This window comes from Halictus rubicundus, chromosome 1, assembly GCF_050948215.1.
Source record: "Halictus rubicundus isolate RS-2024b chromosome 1, iyHalRubi1_principal, whole genome shotgun sequence".
Taxonomy (NCBI): domain Eukaryota; kingdom Metazoa; phylum Arthropoda; class Insecta; order Hymenoptera; family Halictidae; genus Halictus; species Halictus rubicundus.
Window position 1 is genome coordinate 17064365 of NC_135149.1, and position 20227 is coordinate 17084591.

The 20227-nt window shown below is 40.8% G+C and overlaps 1 protein-coding gene across 2 annotated transcripts in view; it reads right to left on the reverse strand.

Moving 5' to 3' along the window:
- If (integrin subunit alpha inflated) overlaps positions 1 to 20227 on the reverse strand; it is a 97126-nt gene that overhangs the window by 6097 nt on the left and 70802 nt on the right. Inside the window, exons 6-10 of one of the 2 annotated variants that reach the window (XM_076790497.1) lie at positions 6072 to 6120; positions 5019 to 5099; positions 1917 to 2092; positions 1136 to 1374; positions 173 to 794 (exon numbers count right to left, since the gene is read on the reverse strand). In XM_076790497.1, the coding sequence (XP_076646612.1) occupies positions 173 to 794; positions 1136 to 1374; positions 1917 to 2092; positions 5019 to 5099; positions 6072 to 6120 (1167 nt within the window). The remainder of the gene's footprint in view (positions 1 to 172; positions 795 to 1135; positions 1375 to 1916; positions 2093 to 5018; positions 5100 to 6071; positions 6121 to 20227) is intronic. The other variant, XM_076790504.1, reaches the window with a different exon arrangement.

Consider the following 20227-nt stretch of genomic DNA (forward strand, 5'->3'; position numbering starts at 1 on the left):
TGTTAAGGACTAACGAGCTAAAGTCCCTTGTAAGTCATCGGAATTGACTCTAATTGGCGGGAACTTTCTAGCCCAGGCCTGAGGAACATCTTCCTGGGGGCCGGGCCAGTTCCCCGGGTCTGTTCTAGCCCAAAAGTATGATAAATAGTATTTAATCAACATCGATACTAACCTGAACAGTCCGACAGAACTGTCGACCCCGATCCACAGAGATCGTGCGGTTCATCGTGTTCCTGCCTTCCAGCTCCAAGAAGAACAGCCTAGGGTTCTTCGTCTTCTTCACGTCCAGGACATACTGAATATTAAAAGTATGGCTGGGGAAGACGCCTTCTCCGCTATACTCGAAGCAAGCCCTCAACGGGAAGCAAGTGACCCTGCTGCCATCGGACAAAGTACAGTTCCTATCGTCCAACGAGATCAATTTCGACTCCTGATCAAACGTCACATAGGAATCCATTTTGATGACCGGCCGGGATCTGAAGAACACAGCTGTGCTCGACTCGTAGGCACCGACAACTAGGTCAGGATAGTGGTTTCCGTCAAGGTCAAGGCCGCCAGAAACGGAAAATCCGAAAGTCTGCATGTTCGAGAGCTTGAGGTCTTCGGCGTAGATCACCTGAGAGTATTTTTCTAGTACACCCGTGGAGGACCCATGGTAGATGTAGACTGCACCGCGGCTGTCATGGAGACCACCATAAGGAGCACCCACGGCGAAGTCGCCATAACCGTCTCGGTCAATATCTCCCAGTGAGGTCAGCGACAAGCCGAATCGTCCGCGGTTGCTCTCCCCGTCTCTGGATAACGATAAGCAATATCAGGTGAATTCCACGGTCGTGATGGCCGAATGCTGTGCTATCAGGATGGCGAAATAGTTGTAGAAATTTTTCATTTGTTCTACGAGTGGTCCAAACTACTGCTCCGATGATAACTATGTTGTTTTTCTAACATCTATTCTCTTGAAAATTACGGACAATCTCAATAAATTTAGTATTGCCACTTTTATAAGACATCCAAGCATTTAATGCTTGGTAGGTTCACTGTTAAAAACCAAGGTACGCAGCTAAGTGGTTAACTGTTTTCACCATGTTTCGCAACATCAATCTTGTTAATAGAAGAAATAATGATTGAGAAATACCTAGAGTCGACTTTGCGGAATTTTTCAGGTCCGGCGCCTTGATAGATCACGTACACCCTTCCGGTCTCGATGGTCATTTCCGGGTTATCAGGCACGGTGTACATAGGCGCGCCAACTATAAGATCGTCCAAGCCGTCGCCATCGATGTCACCAGAAGCCACAGCATAACCGAAATAAGCTCCCATTTGTTCGCCAGTAATGTTACGGTGATTCGTCATATTCGAAGTAAAGAGAATAACCTGTGATCAGACATTTTTATGAGTTAATAACTCTCCCATATTTCGATCACACTTTACTACCTATCACCAACCGGTAAAATTCACAAACGATTGAAACTTACAATTCAAATGAACCATTGTATTCAAGAGTTCACTTTTGACAAACAGAGTTATTGAAAAGTGGCAATTTGTTTAAGAATGTTTCGTTTTATTACTGAAAGTCACTGGTACATGCTACTTTATTGAATTTACTTATTTTGCCAATGTTGTAATACGTATATGCTTGAGTTAAGAAATTTATTGAATTATTTCCTCTGAAAGGAGTCTTTGCAATTTCGACAGTTCCGGAATAAAAATCTGGAACCCGGTGATTTGACCAGCGCCGGTAGGCTGTAGTGTTAAAGGTTGAATTGCTACCGAGGGACTGGTACCATTGATCGTAAGTCGGTACCCTTTTCCCGAGAAAGCAATAAATTTGCCGGGGACGGGTTACTTTCACTGGAGGAATTAATTTCAATCGTTTCTTTTCCCGGCGATTACGTGTTAATATTTCATGAGCATACTTTGCCAAGGAGATCGGAGCCGCGAGGCACGCCGACAGCCGTGCCGTTGTCGCCATTTCCCATAAAGTCCCCGACCGTGACGGAATAACCCATGTAGCTATCGTCCTCCTTCGCCGGTCCTTCCTTGGTGAACATTATTTTCGAGCGGCTGTGCAACGGCTGTGAAAATGCTTGGCCTGCAAACCAACCGGACCATTCAGGAAATCGGCCGAGAGAACGCACCGGCTTTCAACACATAGTTTTCCAAACACGTTTTCGTTATTGACTACGACCAAAGGTATTTCAAAATCACAACTCGCTAACACAAACACAAACGCAGTGACCGTGTAGGTTCTGTACAGTGCATTTCCGATTCCATGGTAAAACCGGAAACGGGATGATACTGCAGAAAGAAGCACAGATCGAAATGAAATGTTTTATGGTCCATGTTAGGTACTTTAAATAATTAAAAGAGGTTCCATAATTCTTTCGATCTTTGCAAAGAAGTTGAAAATATGGAATAACAATTTTTTCATGTAAAGCTCGAGAAAATCTGATTTGAAGATTCGTCCAGGTTCTCACGCATTAGTACAGTGAATTCTCGATATATGTCAACAACATGGGTCTTGTCAGCGTCGTGTATCGTCCAGGAGACATAGCCGAACCGTGTTATGTTTACACTCCTCGGAGTCCAAGGCCTCTTGAGCTTCATAGCCAATGGAGTATACCCCGCGGTGGTGGGGATAATTCCCCGATGTTTATCATCCAGGCCTTGGCGACATATACAGAGAAATCACTGTATTTACAAATAGAATCGTCAGGTCATGATCAGACGGATCAGCCGGTTTCTACATTGACGAATGTTAAAATTCGATTTTCTCGAAAACAAAATTTTACTCCACGTTTTCAACTTATTTCTAGGTGCAGATTCTCTCCTTTTCAGGTTGTACCATTAAACCGGAAATGCGCTGTATATGTATACTACAGCAAAGGTGTTAATTCTTTTATAATATTAAATTGCAATAATTATGTTTGCAATTCTATTGTAATATAAATTCTAATAAATGGATTGCAACACATGGAACGTCCTCCTGAAGATTGATTTTCTTGATAGAAGATTAATTCTTTTACAAAGATGTTTATTGCCGATCAGAATGGCTGAACTATACTTTCAATGAAGGAAAAATGGAAGTTAAAATGTATAAAATCTGCAATCTAGTGAAATCCTTAAAGAGTATAGAAATTAATCGAGTAGAGTATGTAATTATTTGTTTCTAAAGTCATCTGGATGGATAGTTCTTTGATTGACTAACGGCAAGATGATAAATAGACGTTGCATGACAACCGATGTCCAATATCTCAAAGTCTAGACGTTGATAAATCTCAGACCTTTTCTGAAAGTATGTCTGCACGCGAAAAATGTGACGGTGACTGGTGATATACGACGTCATCCGCCATTGCTTGCCATAATGATCGCTTAAATATCGTATTCTAACCAGTTAAAATCTATTACAGAAATCTATCAGATCTATTTCTTCTTTTCTGTTTCTACACGTTCCGTAAATAATATTTTTAACAGCCTCGAGTGAACGAGAAACTTAAGTAAATATTTATGAAAATATTTTCAATACTCCATAACCGCGTTTGGTCGATAAATTCATAAGATTTGCAATCTAATACTAAAAATTGCAATTTCCAAGTTTCGAAAAGTAGGACATCCCACAAGTTGGAATCCATCGTCGACAATCCTACGTAAAACGAGAATGGCAATCGCAGTCAGAAAACGCGTGGAAATGACACGCTGGTAAATCGTAAGCCGTTTAACATTATTATTAATCTAGCTTCTAAGCACAGTTTTTATGAATGACGACTGAGGTATTATTCTGTTTCGCTATCGTCAGGCATACTGTCAACTATATAGCAGCAGTGTCAGGTGGACTTTCAAGTCGATTAAATACATATTATTATTATTATTATTATTATTATTATTATTATTATTATTTATTAATTTAGCTGAGCTTCGCATTACTCTGGCTGCCGCGCGAAGCTGTGGAAAGCGAGCCTGCACCTGTTAAATTATCGCCACCCTCGACTCACCTGGCAGTAATTAATAAGTACTAATGCCACACGGTGCATTAATCTTCAATCGGATATTAATCACTGTGTGCGTGGGGGAGGGGCTGAGGGGCGTACGAGAGGCCTGAAACTGTCACGCGCGCAGGATTGCCTTATGCTAATTACTATACCGAAACGGTGCAAAGCGTCCGTCCGTTTCGTTTCGTTCGAACGCGACACTCATGGGCGTGACAGTTCGCCGCGCGGTTCGTACCGAGAATTATTAATCACAGGCATCGTGTTAATCGCGGGTGAAACAAGTGGAAGAAGCCGTATGACCTAGTAATTAATGGAAATTAATTGGGGCCACTGCCAAGCATGTGTAAACGCTCGGAGATTGCGATTACGTACTGCTGCTCCTTTCAAATAGTTTCGAACGGCGTCGACGTTCACCGACGGTCTGCGAGGATCTTCTTCCTCGTGGAAAACTGATTTTCTATCGACATCTTATTATCTCTTCTCTAAGGTTAAATATCTCTTCTAATTTATTCATATAGTACGAAATTATATTCGTTGTCAGGCACAGTTATGTTTGTTTATATCAGTCATACCTCGACTATGGATTTTATGCGTTTATGAGAACATGGTGCACAATAAAAATTTGCTAAGTGAATTGTAACAAACCCAAGTTAGATGAAAATGTACTTTTAACAATCTTACTAAATCAAAAAACAATTAAATTCACGTAATGCTCATACAGTTTTGTGTTTCATCGATTCATTTTCTTTTGTAGAAATGCATAGAGTCCGCAGTCAACTAATCATCGTTAATAGTTCCAAGTAATTTGAAAATCAGTTTGTCACGAATTCTTGAAATCAGAAAGGAACATCATCTTTCGCGAACGTCGACGGAAACAACTGTGTTCGGAGCATCAAGCAACAATTTGTTAATGAGGTCCGAGACTGAAAGTTGATTAGAGGTTTAAGGGCTGGGGGGGGGGGCTGGTTTTGCACGACGGCGTTGATAGTCGTCGTTCCGATTAGGATCGCCTGCAAATTAACGCGGTACCTGATGCATCTGCTTCGGGTGTGAACAACATCGTCTCTACGAACTTCAACCTCATAGCGGTGCTGATCGAGTATATCTGACCTGTAATTGTTTAACGAACGTCTCCTCAAAAGTCGCTCTAACAGTTCACGGAGAGCTCGGGTGAACCGGAAGTCGTTCCCATCGCCCAGGCGTTACCAAAGCTCGAACTTCCGTGTCTTTGATTAGTATAGAAAGTGATTTTACGCCGTCCAATTAGTTTCGGGGGGATAGATCCGAGGCGATTCGATCGAGTCTTTTAGAATAAGCCAATTATTTTTGGGTCAGAATTTAGAAACCTTCTCTAATTGTAATTTTGATTATTGGTGCGGTTATCTAATTAGCGTTAACCCCTCGTGCTTAAAGATCAGCGACAGTATCTTCAAGTACAATCGGAATTAGAAGTAATTGCAAATTTCGTTGATTCTTTTCAATCGACAAGTGAACAATTTTACCATTGTATATTTGTAAAAGTTTTCACTTTTAGTGCTGACAATTGGTGCTGCGAATAATTCATTGTTTTACCCATGTACTATGTACATACTATGTACATAATATTTAAACGTTTCATTTGAATTAATTCTTTAATTTTCGTATTCCTAAAGTACATGTTTGGGACATGATTTATTCTGTTCTATTGTACTGTCAAAAATAGCATTTAGTTTTGTTTAATGCTCTCTGGTTGGAAATCAAAATGAATTTATTTGATAAGACATTCAATAAAAGAATGGTGAGTTTCACTCTATTCTGGAATAATAAACGATTAATTGAATTTCGTATGTTGCCTTGTAATTAAGAGAAATGTCTTAGTATAAAGTGACAATAAATTTTAAATTCTGTCTTATTAGAAATATTTGAAACGACTCGATAGAAGAATTGAATTTGTCAGATCGTTGGCTATTTAATTAATTGTAAATCGTACCGGTATATAAATATTTATAAGTGACATCACGCGGGACGTCTTTGTAAGGCAATTTTGATTGCAAAACGGTGACACAGATTTAACAAAGACTGTGAATAGGGAAAGAGCCTTACCTTGCCAGTACCAACTGCCTGGTGCTCCGATGAAGAGCCTCTCACCGTTCTGAAACAAATAGAAAGGTGTGCCATTAAGGGGATTAGTCGTTGTCAAATAACTAACGACGTAAAGCACTTTAGTTAACCGTCTTTATCAGGGGGATTTATTTGACTATCCCTGATACTTAGCACTAGTAACTCATCAATTCAGGACGAATGAAATTGTTTAGATTACGGGGAAAGCAAATGAAAGTGTCGTGAATAATTACTTAACACGCAGTAAATGTCAAGCAAAAGTCACGCAAAATTGGAACAACTAATTCAAGAATTTTCATAATGCAAATAAATATACTCATGTTGCATCTGTAAAATCACACTCGACAGCTAAAATTAACAACACTTTTAGTTTATTCTGACCCCAAGGAATTTTCTGTTAGCTGAAAGCTAATAAAATTTTCAAATTTTTACCTGCCTTCAGTTTGCATAAAAGAAGATATCAAACTTTAAGAGTACATAAAAACAAATGAAATTATACAATTTTAATGTTCTTTAAAAGGGACAAAAATATATTTGTGAATTTTAATTGTAGCATTAGCGCGAATAAATGAATTTACTTATTAATTTCCTATGAAATCACTTCTACAATTTCAACGATCATATAACAAAATATTTTATGAGAATTATTTCAATTGGCTATTTTATATATTACTTCTTCCAACAAGGAATCTCGGAAAGTAAAAACAAAGTAAGAATTCTATTAATTCCGGTTACAATTTCTTGTCCATCGTGTACCAGTCATTTATGTTCGCCATAAATGCAGGCATTCCTCGGGCATCCCATAATTTCTGACCCAGCAATAATTTATTTCCTGTTTAACATTTTTCACATTCGTTTGCGCTAGACCGTCGCAAGTAGTATAGGCGTGCATGCGTCGGACGGGCAAAGCCTGCGTGAAAGTTTCATGTTCCATGCATGGGAACAACCGATAGGAAGGTTCAACCGCGATAGGTATGTCGATGATTTCAAGTGGCACTCGAGTGGCTCATGCACCGATTAAGTACTATACAGTATCGAGCATCGACGACCGTGTGTTCGATCCAAGTGCGTCGTTTTATCACCCAGCCGCGATGTTACGACACGTTGCTCAAGTTGATCCGCGGGTACACGCTTGAAATTTATTAGTTTTTGATTGTCCTAATTCGCGGTGTTCCTCGAACAAAGCTTTAAATAACGCTTCAGGCTTCGCTTTGCGTAACGTGCGTTCCAAGGAAAGTGTTATACCTTCGTAGTTGTTTTGCAACGATTTGAAATGCTTTATTTCAATGTTTGTTTCACGATTACTCTAAAATCATAATGGTGGGAAACAATTGAGTAAATTCATTTGAATTTGTAACGGTAAAAATATTAGGTTGTCCGGAAAGTTCTTCTCCGTAGATTCGCGATAAGGTAGACTGACCACGTTACCGACAAAAATAGACGAAAAATGGTTTTACGTGTCTCAACTTTTCGTCCTTATGTGAGAACATTTTTCGCTGGGAAAGGGCTCATTCGAAAGAGGAAGGTTCAATCTAGCGCGTGCTGGTCATGAGCTGACGAAATTATGCAGATATTTGGTAATATAAGCGTTAGAAGTAGGCCAAAAATTGACGATGTGCATGTCGTGGAATCCAAGCATTTTTATGCCATTGGATGAGTTTTCTGGATGAAATATAGCGCGCTAGAAAATATCTCCAGCTACAAATTGAGCTACATTTTCTCTTGATTCTCTGCGAAATAAAGCAAAAAACTTGAAGCACGTTTCTGGCGTCAGAATTCATAATATCGATAATACAGAGCAAAAAATGTCACAAGTTTAGTCACAGCCTTAAGACCCGTCGGATCAAGACCAAGACGGATCTTAGGTCAGTGGCTGAAGGCTGTGAACGGAAATTATACAACAGTTACCGACCGGCTGACTCGGTAAAAGTTACGTCACTACCCTTGGCTCTTAAGTATAAAATATATTGCGTTCTGTTTACTATTCTTGAATAATATCTGATCCGTTCTGTTCTACCACCTTTTACCGTCGATCCGGAAGCCTCATAATGCCACTTTTCCAAAATTCCCTTAGCTTAATGTTAAAATATTCTTCGAGGCCCTTCTTTTATTTCATTAACTAATGTAAATTTTCTATCGCGAAGAAAGTTTTTTAGAGAAATGAACAAATAATACAGTCTTTGCTCGATATATGTCTCAAATATCTAATAATACTAAACTAATAGCAAAAGCTCTTGATTTTTCGTTATTTTTTATGGGACTTTCACAAACATATTCGTGGCATTTTTCTAATGAAAATGATACCAAATATGATACAATTCCAATCATATTTACGAATCAACAAGCGCGAAAAGAACTTTCCGGACAACCTAATAAAATCAACGATTGTATTTATAAAATTTCTCTAAAATTGAGGAACGAAGAACGTGTCAATTTCTGATGTTAAAAACAATATGCATCTCTGCTTATCGCGTTCTAAAAGAACTGGTGGCAGAGGCAGTGAAATTTTATTCAATCCATAAGATTAAAATCTTATCGATCGCGCAGTTTAGATTTCGATTGGCGATTTTGCAGCAAACTCGTCGAGATCGTAGCAAGCTTCTATCGCGGAGGCCTCCGCAAAATTTAACATGCGTGGAGCAATGTACGACGCACGCGCGAGCGAATAAATGTGCAGCCACAGCATACATGCTGACCGCTGATTTATCGTATCTCTGGTTTGCGCGCGGGCCGTCTCCTTATCTTCGTCATTATCTAGCGAATTATAGAAAAACTTTCGTGGGTGGGTCCGTTTCCTCGGTGAGACGCCTGCGGCCACGAAAAATCGGCATGCCATATCGAGTTCGTTGGTTTCATGTATTGCATTATAAATAGACTGCGGTTTTTATGCATTCACGGCGCATATGGTTATCTAGAAGTCAGCATCGTGAACGATTTTACCGCTGCTTCATTTTGTTTTGTTTAATTCCAGCGACTAAGAGAACTGTGGATCTTTATACAAAATCTTGTTTTCATTATTTCACTAAAGTCTGAAACAGACCTTCCTTGACAGCTCATCGATCAAAGCGATAATTATCCCGCGTTAGGTCGGGCGCGTCATTAAATTGTTACTGTCGTTTATTGAAACTTAATATTCCATCGAGAGGCTGGCGACCGTGGCGGGCCTCGTTAGCAGAGTATTTACCGACGTTGAGAGCTTGTAAAGCCGGCTGGCTAGCACGCGATGTCTTTATGTTTTACACGATGTAACGGTAAGACTCCCACAGTCTTATCTAACGGCGGTGCAACAGTAGTAAAGATTATGTCCCGCGTACATATTAATCAACGGTTCCGCGTGAATGGTGGTAAGAAGCTCAAGCCATTCGAGACACGACGCACGATTATATCATGCAATATGAATGAGATCGGGCGACGAGTATCCCGGGCAGAAATACAATTAGAATTTCGAGCTACCTGGCTCGATAATAAAATGGAAAACATACTTTGCGATGTGTTCGTGCCATTTCATGCTTTTCGCTCTTGTTCCAAGACAAAAATATTTTTGAGGAATGTCCGATTTAGGCCGATGAAAATAGAGTACCGAAAAAATGAGCCTAGGCAGATTGTTCTACGATTTTTTTTTCGCAAAGTTACAATGAGCTAACAGCCTGACTGATTCACCGAGCCTGAGCGTCTCTGTTCGATTTTTGATTAGGGCCATTCGATGAAACACACTTAACCGTTTGGTCCTGGTTCGATGACCAAAATATTTTTATTCCGCGCAGCGTTGTGTCTCGTGTAGCCGTACAAGTAGGAACACAAGTGGAAAGCAACTGGAAGGATTCGAAAAATCAGAACACGTGGCCAGGACATAGCAGCTACGTCCTGGATCGAATCTCGAGGATCCACTCGGAGTTGAACAGCACGTGGCCCGCCGGTGAAAAATTCGCTGAAACACTAGACCTGTGTGCAAATCTCTAGTTAGTCGCGGTATCTCGTATAGAATCGGCCGTTCGCGACCCCTGTTGCTGGCAGCTGCGTTGACCCCTGACAGAAGGGGTCGCCACCACTCAAGGCCCCGCTTAAATATCACCGGGATCAAAGTGTTAATCGCGGGACAATGTCGGCGCGTTCTCTCGCCGGTGCACCTACGCGCCGATGCAGTCCGACGCCCACGCGCTGCATAGAATAGAATACAACACGGGGAATTCCGCGGATCGAACAAGGAACGAGATGCACGGAAACGGAGGAGAGCCTGATGGTGAAGATGGGAGAGTTACCGTCCACCTCGAGATGATTGGTAGTTCGAAGTGCTGCGGGTCCTTGTTCAGATGCAGCCAGCAACGGAACCCCGGATCTTCTAAATTGTTTAATAACGATACTTCTGGCGTGTATGCGAAATTACAGTGCCCAGAAAGTACACAGCTCTCTGGGGCTGAAATTGATAGTCGGCAATTGATCCAATCCCGAGGGCTTTGTAAAAGTTGGCTCAGAGACACGTTTCTGTTTCGGTACCTCTGCTTTTCGAATTATCCTATTAGCCCCGTTGCATTTAAGATTCCAGTGATTACAATTTCTTTGCAACTCATTGGTAACTGAAATTGTGTGCTTGCGAACATAGTTAACATATGCAAATATTAGGGGGGTCCATAAGTAACCAATTATTTTGAAATCTAAAACAAACTTTGTCGTAAATTCAGGTTTTTATTTCTTAATTTATTATATAATCATCCATCATTATCAAGGTCAGTTTTCCATCTTTCCTGCACATTTTCAATCCCCCTCTTATAGAAATCCAGGGTTCGTGAAGCAAAATATGACTCAAGGTGCCTCCTTACATCTTCTAAAGAAATGAATGTTTTATTACTCAAATAATGCTCCAGAGATATGAAAAGATAATAGTCTCCTAATAGTCACTTTTCCTGAGTGAGTTTCGCTGTATGGGGCCGGGCATTGTCAATTTGCAGTATTACACCTTTTCTGTAGACTAAAGATGCCCACCTTTTCAATAGTTCTGAATACAGCCGTTGTAATTGCTGACAATACAACTTAGCAGTGACTGTTTCTCCAGGTTTCAACAACTCGAAGTGAATTATGCCACGACAGACCCATCAAATGCACAGTAACATCTTTCTAAATGATAAGCTAGGTTTAGGGGTTGATATTGCGGTTTGATTTGTAGAAAGCCATTGCTTGGAACGCTTTATGTTATCATAAAGAACCCATTTTTCATTATAGCAATGAAGTGCAAATTGATTGACTAATATTCTTGTTGGTCTCAGATAATTGATGCGGTACCCATATTCCTTGCCTATATGCCTTTCCCATTTCGTGTAGGTGCCTTTGTATAGTTGACCATGTGGACCCAAGGCTTCTCGGTAATTCTTGTATACTTAATTTTGGATCAGCTTCCACTAGAGATTTTAGGGTGTCATTATCAAATGCAACTGGTCGTCCACTTCGAGGCCTGTCAGAGAGATCATAATCACCAGCAGCAAACCTTCTGAACCAACATTGACACTTGTTGATCTTCAATACATCTGCATAAACATCGCAAATTTTCTTTGTTGTTACCGTTGCGTTAAATCCCGCATGAAAATGAAAAAGTATGCAATGACGAATATGATCCTCGGAAGGTACGGACGCCGCCGTTTTATTACAGGGTTGTAAAAAAATTGTACTTTTTAGAATATTTTGAACACAGGCTGCTTTACCGAAAATTGTAAAGGAATACGTGTTTCCTCTTCAACGATCGTTACAGAACTAAAGGCAAAATGATTGATTACTTATGGGTACCCCTAATATATGAATTTTCTCGTGATTTGATGCCAGTCTCATTCAAAACGGAGCACGTCTTTATTTCAGCGAAGCTTTTAAAGTCAGACGTTCCATATTAGGTGCAGTCGGCTTGCACGTAGCGACTATTTGCAGAACATGATAAAAAGAAAGAGGGGAACACCGTAGAGATAGCAAGAGGAGAAAAGCAAAGAGGAATCTTTTTCTCGAAGTGGGACACAGACCGAGAGAGAGGGCGGGACGCGAAAATGTGACGGCACCGACCGGATTCCCTGGTTCGGTTCCGGCGAAAGGTCCGTGTCTAGTTTCGTTTTACTCTGCTTATCATGAGAAATGGCGGCCGTTTATAAAACAATGCGACCGCTAAGGGAGGAGGACCACCGGCGCGTAGGTGGCCTCCTCGCAACGCTGCCCGACGCTGAACACGGAACACGGTGACAGAACGAAATGTCCGTGCCTTAAATGGCCACCTGAGACTTCTCCTGGTTTGCTGTTGCTGTTGCTGTTCGCCGCTGCCGTGTCGCGAGTGCCCTTTTTCCCTTCCCCCGGGACTATCTCTTTCTGCGCCGGGATTACGCGTATGTACGCGTTACGAACATGAGTGCGAGACGTCGACGCGACAAAGGGCATCGCTGCCGCTCGAAACTGGGAATTTTTCGCGTTGCCATTCGGAATATGGTACCAGTATAATTCGGTCGGTAGTGATACGCAAAACAGATTCCTAGGCTCGCTTCTTTAACCGTTAACACGATTTATTCTAATTTCTTTAAAAATTTTGTATATGTACTCCTCTGATATCGTAAAGTGATTCAGAATATTAATTTTTTGTAAGTTTACATGCATCAAGTTAGCGTACAATATGAAATCGGAAATTTATGAGAAACCAAACTTTTTGATAATATAAACATTTTTGGTCAATTTATTTATGAATTTGTTCAATTGTTGCTTTATTTTCTGTGAGAATAAATCCTAAATAGTCGAGTAATGTAAACTAATAGTACCAATCGCGAGTGAACTAGAATAATTCATGAAAGTAGAAATTTCGCTCATGCATTTAGCAAATAAGAGCAATCACTGAAATGGCCGCAGCATGGTTCGCGCACGAGCGTCGAGGATAACTTATGGTCTAAGAAGAATAATAGGAATGCATTTTCACTGTGCCCCCCCCCCCCGCCACGATAAGTAATCTTTGCTCCATTAGGAACCATGCGGACGATAGTTGTAAGCGCCGTCGTGTTATAAACGACACGCTTTGCACTGTAATTCTGCCGGATCTCCGACTTTATGCTGTTGAGTCACTGCATTTGCATTAGGTGCTTCCTTCTTGCGGTCTACGACTATTACTGCGCAGATTTCTACAATTAGATCCGTTTCTGTGCAACAAAGAAACGGAAATTAATATTTAGCTCGCTAACGTGGCCATTTTTTATTCCCGAGCGCTTATGCAAAGCAGTAATTAAACAACTTGTATTAATGTAATATTTTCAAAAAATAAAATTATTGTCTATACTATTCTCTATACTATACTCTTCGTAGTACATTAATTATTATACTCTTGAATAGCCTTCACTATGTTTCAGTAAATGTTAATAATAATAACTAATGTCAGTTTTGTACGTTATTATTAAGTTCGAAGTTCGATTAGAGAATATATAGGCGTACAATAAATTTTTCTTTCTATTAAATTCTGAACGATGAATCTCCAATCATTATAACCACAAAGTAAATCGTGGCGCAAGGGGTTGAAATCAGTATCACAGAATCGCTGCAAAAGGAAGAGCGAAACTTTTCAGCGCGCGTTCTCAGGCTTGCAGATAAACACGTGTGCCCGAGTGCACTGGATCGGAGGATAGTACGCGTCCGAGTCTACTATATCCGAGGAAATAAAAATTCCGGGTAACATCGTGTTCTGCATATGTCAACATTGTTTCGCGGCAAACACGTGTGCAGGCTCGAGCATGAGCCATTAATTTCCTGGCGGGGCAGACGGTGGAGTATCTATGACAGAAACTTACTGACGCTATCTGGGAAACATCTCGGTTACGTCAGCGCATCGAACGAGACAGAATGCGGTTCCGTATAGTATGCGCCGCAGAGCGTTGCAGAGGGCAAAGCGTGGCGCCAGTCCGGTGCATTTTAGGGGCCGCTTTTGTACATGCTCGCGCAGCAAAGTTATTATTTGTAGGCCGGCTCTGGCTGCGCCGATCCACGGGCCGATTCGCACGGTGAGCGAACAATGGATCCTCCTCGTCGGCCAACAATGTCAAACGTGCGACCGAGTCACGTGCACGCCCAATGGCCCGATGCACACGGGTGCAATAACCGTGACTACCGTGTTCCGGCGCCATCCGGGCCCCTCTGGGTCCCCGGAATCATCCTCGGTCACTCGTTTCGACCGGAACCTCATGACTGATTGTGTCTCTGCTGCGCCGAAAACGGTAGCGACGACGACTAGCTATAATAAGAGGCGACGCTCTGACAAGGAAACTACTTTCAGAAAAAGATGAGATAATACCACCAATTCAGAGGTTCACTCGGTAAGGATCGATAAATCTCGGCAATGCTCGTTGAACTGTATACATTGTAATATATTCAACACGAAAACTACCGAACCAGTCAAAATTACTGGTTTCTAATTTTTTCTCTCACACTTATTGAAATTATAACTTCTTTATTGAAGCTCATGTTAGAATAAAAATGGTACGAGGTTTGAATAGATATAGTCTTGTCATTATTACAACGCAATATACGTCAATTGTATTTATTATTCGGTAGTTCTAGTGTTAAATTTTTAAAGTATTGTTGATCATTTTATTGGAATAGTTTATCTATTTTTGTTTATTTTGGCTTTAGGAATTGGACTTAAAGGAATGATCTACATATATACAGAGTGCACGCGCACTAGACAAATTTTCAAACTCATTTTTCTCGAAAACAAAGCTGTGTATCAAAAAATTTTATTCTATATTTTCGACTCAGTTTTTCATGTAGAATCACCCCTTGCTCGGTTGTACCACCAGTTACGAGACACCCTGTAGATAAAGGGGGGAATGTGTGTCAGCAAACAGTGAAATCTTCAATAGATACATCCCTTTACAATTTTAGATAAAAAGGTTCAAAACAAGAGAGCGTAAGGCGGACTTACACACGTTTTTAGTGACCAAACAATATACAGTGCTTACTCGATATATGTCTCAAATGCCTAGCCGATAAAAGTCCCAGAAGTATCCCCACCACCGCGGGGTATACCCCGTGGGCCGCGAACCGAGGCCTCTATTCCTTCGCTGTCCTTTTCTACATTCGGCGTGGATCAAAGAATAGTATCTCCTAGCCGATATATGTCCCTGGCTAGACCCATGTTTTGGACAAATATCGAGTAAACATTGTACTGCCATCTTCCAGTAAAGAATGGAATTCTACATGAATTAACGGTGCCCGTAAATAAATTCAAGATTCGAGGAACAATATTAATTCTCAGCCCGACAATTATATCGGATGCATGCTACGTGTGTGTTGGAAGAAGTACCAAAGCTTCCGAAAAATTAGAAATTGGTAAAACTGAGAAAAGTTTGTTCCCTGTACGAGAGGCAAGGAGGATTCGACCGTGTGTCCGGGCAATTTTGCAACCCCTCGCCAACAGCTTCTACACGGGGGATATTAGCGAATCGGTAGCCAAGCAAATACGTGCATTTGTCGAGCGGACTCGTACAACACGGTCGGACACAGAATCGGTCTGGAACGTGCGCAACAGGAGGAACCGACACGATGTACCCCCTACAGGGTAGCGTTGCCTCGATGCTTCTACACGGGAAAAATTTGCAACCAAGACAATGGCGGCCGGGGCACCGGTCCGTCTACACGAAACACGACCGGGCATGAGTTGTATTCCGGCGCCGATCGCGAGGCGGAGGAAACGGCCATACGAGATTGAAATATAACCGGTTGCTCAAATATGTATGGGGGCATGCTGAAATTTATGCCATCGGCCGTTTCTATATGCGCGGTATTGGGGTGGCCAATAACTTCTCCGATGACTTCAGTAGCTTCTGAAGAAGTCGACGAACGTGCACGAGAAATAGCCGGCGAATCACGGCTGTACTTGGCGAATTAAAAACGAAATATGTGCTGCTCTTCGTAGAAATGTGAAAGTAATCAAAATAGAAACATCGATTTTCGATTTACCAGAAGCAACACTGTCAAGTAAATCGAGTAAAGATACAGTCAAACCTGTTTTTGTGCGGCAGATAGGGACCGAATAAAAAAAAGTCGCACTTAGAAAATATGTCGAACATTTGCGAAATAGCGAGAAAGTGCTTTCCAAACAAAATAAATACAGTCAAACCTGTTTTTGTGCGATCCTTTTCTATGCGATTTATTTGTGAAAGCCAACGGTATTGGCATTATAATACCCTTGTAACGTTCTCATCACAAGAATATGCGCGTTTTGGACTACGACGAGTAGTACTGAATCATGTGCATTTTGAAAATTTCTCCATGTTTAAAATGAGAAATTGAATTTTTCTTAAATGTTTCCATGTGTGATTCAATTATTTATTTTGTTGGGAAAGCACTTTCTCGCAATTTCGTAAATCTTTGACATATTTTCTAAGTGAGACTTTTTTGTATGCGGTCCCTCTCCACCGCATAAAAAAATTTTCTTTAACTTGTTGTAAAAAATTATTTGTTATAGCTATTTATGAAGTTTCTGAATATTTTTTTGTGCGGCTTCTTTTATGCGGTCCCTATATACCTTACAAAAACAGGTTTGACTGTAATTAAATTACAACACCGTTGGCATTCATATACCGCATAAAAAAAATCGCACAAAACAAATCGCACAAAAAAAAAATCGCATAGTAAAGGACCGCAGAAAAACAGGTTTGACTGTATGCAAAAATGGAATTTGAAATTAATGTTGCCTGGGGGTTGCAAAATTAGACGCAAGGATAAATAATTTTATTTAACGTTTGTCATTACCGATAGATTCTTTTTCGTTCTTACTGTAGACAAGAATTTTCAATAGAAAGGAACCTGTTTCTACGACTTGTCAAACATCTGTGATATTTTTAATCGCGTTCGATAGTTTCAACGTTCGCCTGGCTGCGACTCATCCAGAAACTCAACCACCTTGCACATATTCGAAACCATATCACGCGAGTGAGAGCTCTCGCCGATGAAGTGCATACCGAAGGCAGCTCAACAGAGATTACACGAACAAGAAACGGTTCCTGTTGACAGACAAGCAGGCAGCTGCTGGCGTCGTAAGAGGAAATCGAAAGTACCGTTCAGGAGGAAGTAGTTTTTCTGAATCACAAAAGCAGGAGTCCCTTTCAAGCATGATAACGTGAAAGCGAAGTGGCCGCTGCTGTACTCTGACTTGTATTGTTGTGTAAGTGGCCCGGGGGCGACTTTAAGTGCCTCAGAATGTAAGAGGGTAGTTTTACCTCTGTTTTAGCTAAAATTAACGGAAGCATTTAGGCGGAGAGAGAGCCCCTCTCGAGGTCAAAAATCCTGAAATTGTGGAGTTAAGAGATCTTGAGCTCGATGATTTACACAGCTTTCCCGCAATAAAAACGTTTTTAGCTGTTCAGTAATATAGCTTTCATTTAATGTTTTCATTTAATTACATTTTAAGTCTCTTAGTCAACTAATAGATTCACTATTTTATCTTTTTATAAGAGACTCGACGATTTACGTTGGCGCAGTGATCATACGAATTATGAATAGCTGTTGCTTTCCACAGTTTTCTCGATCGGAAACGATCAAGAATCAAGCCCCGATGACAGATAAATCTCTATCGGCCTCGATCTAAAACGCCGCCGTCGCGAAACTGGAATTCTGTTCGAGCATTAAGATTTCACGAGAGGACCTCCCCAGAGTTATTTTCGGCCCGAGCTATACGCTACACACGCTTCCGCCGATCGAGGATCGATGCTTGCTCGAGTTGTATAGATCGGTATCGGTCGGATATCAATCGATCTTGACTAGATCCTTTGTAGATCGAAGGATAACGCGCGGTACCAGGCACAACAGAGGTAGATCCCGAGAGCGGCGGTTTAACGCGAAGATCGATGGTCGATTGCATACTCAATGGCGTCGGGGAGCCTCCTAAATCACTGACCTCGAGATTTAGTGCACGAGGGGAATCCTCTAGTAATTCAATCGGCGAACAGACTGTCTCGATTTGTTTTCTATGGGGGGAAAAAAAACAGAAACTGGAAGATATTTCGCGACAACTAGAGAAATTTACTTACCTAAGTTCAGGTATCAGCAGTTTATTATTTCAATGATTAACATTAAACCCACCACCGGTCAGATTGATCTTTTCAAACTTCTACGTACAATTTCGTACATACAACATGATCACATCGTTATTTATTTTTACGACTTTTCTTACAGTATGTATACAATGTATTTGTCAGTGTTTATTTCGCGTTGTATTTTTTTTCCAAGAAATATATGTACCCTGTCCTACCTGCCGCGGCCGGTCAATTTGACCGCACGAGATAATATGGTATTTACTCTTATAAACCTAAACAATCAATATAAAAGAAAGGCTATTCTGAATAGGGCATGGTCAAATCAAAATAAATGGCTGCCTTATTGAATGGGGCGCTATGAAGTTACGCGCGTGCCTGATTGATAATACTGTTTCATGGCAAATACATCAAACCGCCAAGGTGGACGACGCAGTACAATTTTCTAAATCGAGGAGTGAGCATCGCAGTACTTTTTATATAATTGAAATTATACAAAAATAAATTTGTATCGTCATTTTATGGAACTTGTTCATCTACTAATTCATTCAGCAACAAATTGACTATTATCTGCCATTAATTGTATTAACGATAACTTTTTTTAAGGACCAGTCATTTTGACCGCGCACGGTGGGAATAGGTATACAAGAAGTCTCGGTAGTACCACGGTCAAAATGACTGGGTTTATATTTTATAATTATTGAAACTATAAATATTCATTTATGGAAAATAGTGGAATAAATTTCTTTGTCCAAGCATTTATTATATTGAAAATTAGGGACAATCTAAATTGTAGTGTTGCCATTTTTAGTAGATAATGTTTACTTAATACTGTTAATGCTAGGTAGGTTTAGTGTTAATATTGCCGCTGTTCATATTAATTTCAGAACCCATAACAAATCAAATTTTATCTATTCCTTTATATGAAAATTTATTCGATTTTATTTTGCAAGAAACTTGGAATACCTCAAATAATAATTTTTTGGCATAACAAGGAATCGATTAATGTAAAAAAATGTGTAGTTTTTCTCAACAAAAATTTCCTCTACAATTTCCTCCACCCTCTACAGTTCGCCATAACGCAAACACGCTCGAACCGCGACGAATGGTACTTTTAATTCAAAAATACGCCGTCCGTAACAAAATTGTCAAACAGGAAACAATGCACGACAGTTTTCCCCGTTAGGCTCTCATGATACGCAAGCATGGCGCATAAAAAAGTTACGCACGTTCCCATGCGGGGTTAAGCGCGCGATTAAAATTCGCGAGCGATTCGTGGCTGTGTCGTGTCCTGGGACAACGCGGCGACTCCGAAAACGGCGGATAAAGACGAGCACGGTCGAAAAATCGAAGTCGGGGCGCGAGTAAGAATCGAATTTGCCTAAAATCATTGCGGCCGCGTCGTTTCACGGACCCGTGAGCCGTGGACCGAAGTCACGATTGACCGTTTCGGTTGCGGGGGTGGGGTATTAACATTGAATGCCGATCGCGAACGCTAGAAACCGGCCACGGTCCGGAGCATGCATTAAACATCTGCCATATAGCCGGACAATTCTGAATTATACATCCACGGCAAGATAACCGACTGAGTGGCCGCGGAATTGTCCCACTATTTCTTTGCCGGCAATCGAACCTGTCCCGCTGTGCGATAACGCGGATCTCGCCGCGAATTGAAGTTCGCGCGGTGGCCCTCCCTAGTTGCTAGAAGGTGAAACTGTCATTCGAATGTACATATGAGCCGTTCACTGCACAAATCGATTAACTCCACTTTTTGAACAATCTTAAATTTCAGTGTCAAACCACTTGGTATAATCATAACCTTTTACATTTATAATAACTTTCCTGAATAATAAAGATTAACACCATTACACGACAAAATTTTTTTGGCCATTGAATAATAAATAATTTATTTCAGAGGCCATTTCGATTAACTCCGTACTCTAATGTAAATCTATTGCAATAATGCAACTCAAATGCACTAGCAAGCGCTGAATGATAACGGTAAGTTTTTTAGTGCCGTCTTATCAGAATTAAAGTAAAATAAATTAGTCAGTGACAATCTAATTGCCGCAGGATCAAGTACTTGTGAAGTCAAATTAATTATTA